The sequence below is a fragment of the Nicotiana tomentosiformis genome, chromosome 10, assembly GCF_000390325.3.
Source record: "Nicotiana tomentosiformis chromosome 10, ASM39032v3, whole genome shotgun sequence".
In the NCBI taxonomy this organism is placed as follows: domain Eukaryota; kingdom Viridiplantae; phylum Streptophyta; class Magnoliopsida; order Solanales; family Solanaceae; genus Nicotiana; species Nicotiana tomentosiformis.
In genome coordinates, this window is record NC_090821.1 from 51,992,266 (window position 1) to 51,995,633 (window position 3,368).

The 3,368-nt window shown below is 33.3% G+C and overlaps 1 protein-coding gene across 1 annotated transcript; it reads left to right on the top strand.

The window, feature by feature from the left end:
• The first annotated feature begins 278 nt into the window (after nucleotides 1–278).
• On the top strand, nucleotides 279–623 carry LOC138900161 (uncharacterized mitochondrial protein AtMg00810-like). The gene has a single exon (XM_070186876.1). The coding sequence runs from the start codon at nucleotides 279–281 to the stop codon at nucleotides 621–623; it is 345 nt and encodes a 114-aa protein (XP_070042977.1).
• The last annotated feature ends 2,745 nt before the right edge of the window (nucleotides 624–3,368 follow it).

Genomic DNA, 3,368 nt, shown 5'->3' on the forward strand with positions numbered 1-3,368 from the left:
TTCAAGGTCAGAGAAAGGCATTCATATGTGCCAAAGGAAGTATGCCCTTGAGTTGTTGTCTGAGACTGGTTTATCAGGAGGAAAACCAGCACGCACTCCACTAAAATTCAATCACAAACTTACCTCTATAGAATTTGATAAGGTGTTCAACAAGGAAAGTTTGGCTGATGACGGATTACTTGAAGACAGAAGCGGCTATCAAAGAATTGTGGGAAGATTGTTGTACTTGACTATGTCTAGACCTGACATAGCCTTTGTGGTACAAGTTAAGTAAATTCATGCATGCTCCTAAGCAATCCCATTTAGATGCTGCTATGAGAGTGATCAAGTATATAAAAGGAAATCGTGGTCTTGGGCTGTTCTTACCATCAGGTGGCACTCAAAAGTTTGTTGCCTATTGTGACTCAGATTGGGGTGCATGTGTGGAAACAAGAAAGTCAGTCACAGGCTATGATGTAAAGTTTGGTGATGCTTTGATTTCTTGGAAATCAAAGAAGCAAGGTACAGTTTCAAGAAGCTCAGCTGAGGCAGAGTTTAGAAGCATGGCCACGACCGCCGCAGAGATAAAGTGGTTAGTTGGGCTATTTGAGGAGCTGGGAATAGCAGTTGAACTTCCAGTTTAACTTTACTGTAACAGTAAAGCTGCAATTCCAATTGCAGCTCATCCTATATTTCATGAGAGAATCAAACACATAGACATCGACTGCCACTTTGTAAGAAAAATAATTCAAGAGGGAATGATCAAGACTTAGCATATTGGTACAAGAGAACAACTAGCAGATATCTATACCAAGAGTCTTTGCAGTCCACAACATGATTACTTAGTGTGCAATCCATAACATGATTACTTAGTGTGCAAGCTAGGAATGAAAAGCATGTTTTCATCCCTCAACTTGAGGGGGGGTGTAGAAGAAATAGGTGTGGGGTCCAGCAGTTAACTTAATACTTGTAATTAGGTAGAATTAGCTGATAGTTAGTGAGTAGTTGTTATAAATACAAAGTTAGTTATACGTGTACATGAAGTTTTCAAAAGTTTGTTTTTAGACATTTTGTTCAATACACTGAAATGGAGCTTCTTCTTCTCCACCGACTTTCTCTTCTCTCCTGCCATGGCTGATCTATTCAACAATTAGTATAAGAAGAACTAGTTTCTCGACATATGTGTTACACGTGTATCCCATGTTAATCATTATAAATCTTTTAAAACAACACATATTATCAACACATGTTTGTGATTATTAACACTAAATCTCTAAGGAAAAAATACAAGCTTCAAATGACGAATGGCGAGCTTTGTCGATCAGCAGAGATGATGTACTACTAAACCCAAAATGATTAGATCTATCGGCTCATTCACAGACTTAAAATGAGACATGACTTTAGAGTTGCTAATTTGCTATAACTGCTTTACCTCTTTATTTTAGATCTACTAATGCAGATACATAAGACATATTGATTCGTTTTTAACTTCATAACAATAGAATTCCATATGCAATATTGCAACCGAACAAAAACTTGAGAATAAAACATCATAACTTATAACATGGAAATTAGACATGCCACTTAAAATTAGGAAGATTCATGGGAATCAATTTTTATTATGCAACGAAATTGACAATAAAGAATAATAAAAGTAGCAAAAATTGAACTAACTACAAACGACATATAACTAAAATATTTAAAAGTAAACAACGAAACAAAAACAAAACAAAAGGCTCAAACTAACTTGAAGTTATAAATAAAGATCTGGTATTTTGTCAATTCGAATATATAACAATTTCAATTTTCTTAATGAAAACAATAGTTCAGTCATTGTCTATTCGTCTTACCAATCAAAATTTATCTATATAAAGAGAGAATATTACTCGATTGTGCTAGCCAAAACCTTTTGCTTGTGATTTTCCTCCTAATTATATTGTGTCCGGCATCGGAAGCCAGAATATTAGAACGGAGAGGGCAATTGTTGATGGAAATTCTAAAAATTAAAGCTGAAGAAGATAAAGCAAAATGCAGAATTTTGGAGAAGGAAAGAAAGTTTGTAGAGGAGAATACAAGAATATCTCCAAAGTTAAGCTCTGGCAACCCAAAAGATGAATGAGTCTTAAAAATTTCAGGGAATGAAAGTAAATAATGGGTGTAATTGCTAGAAGGTTGAAAATATTTAATGTGCATGTATGTTCGAAACCTTTAGAATCCTTAAATTAAAAAGTAAACAGTTGTTTTTTTCCAGATAAAGTTTTCTAAAAATAAAACCTAAACATGGGATAATAACTAAGACATAACGTGTAGGCATTACTAATTCCTAGACGTTAAACTTATCGAAAAGTCTCTTGGGTGGCAATAAATTTGGTGATTGATTTTCCTATAAAAAGATATATTATTTTTGTTTTATCTAATATTATTTATTTCAAATGATTTTACATTTTTATATGTTAATACTAAGGAAATAATGCATAAGGCTAAAAAAGTCCATCAATTTTATAATGGTTTTTTCTTATTTCAATCTTACTCTTTGGGCTTCATACTTATAATATAGTATGATATGATATGATTACTTGAAGTGAGTCCGAAGAATAAGCGTGAAAAACTTTTCCCTAACACAACATGAATATTAAAAACAAAAGTCGAAAAATTAAAAACAAATATACTAGTAACTGTTATAAAATAAAGAATATAAAGTAAATAAAACGAAGATAAGTATAGAGGGAGATTGATATTTTTATTCAATTTCAAACCGATGTACATAATGAACTGAAAACTCCTCTATTTATAGAAGAAAGGAAGCAGCTGCGAGGCTTTTCTTGAGCTGCTTGTAAGCTGTGTGCATGAAATACTTGCAACCTGCCTGTTTAATAAGAAGCTGCTGCAAATCATTTCATTGAGTTGCTTGCAACCTGCCTGCATCAGCTGCTTGTAGATAAACTTCAATAGAGTACCAAACGGATAATCTTCTTCAGGAAGATTATCTATAGTGAAGTAATAAATTCACATCCACATTATAATTATTTTCATAACACTCCCCCTTGGATGTTCATTAAAAGATATTGTGCCTCGTTAAAACCTTACTAGAAAAAATCCAGTGCGAAAAATCCTAGTGAAGGAAAAAGAGTACACATATTTAGTAATACGCATTTCTAGTTGCCTCATTAAAAATCTTACAAGAAAACCCTATGGGAAAAACCATAGTAAGGAAAAAAGAGTACAACGCGTATTTCACTCCTCCTGATAAAAACTTTGTTCCTAATATTTGAGTCTCCGCATTCCAATCTTGTATACCATTTCTCAAAATTTAAAGTTAGCAAAGATTTAGTGGACAAATCTACTGGATTATCACATGAACGGATTTGTTGCATAACGATGTCACCATT

Excerpts from the sequence above, each read along its gene's own strand:
- LOC138900161 (XM_070186876.1), top strand. The coding sequence starts at position 279 with ATGCATGCTCCTAAGCAATCCCATTTAGATGCTGCTATGAGAGTGATC.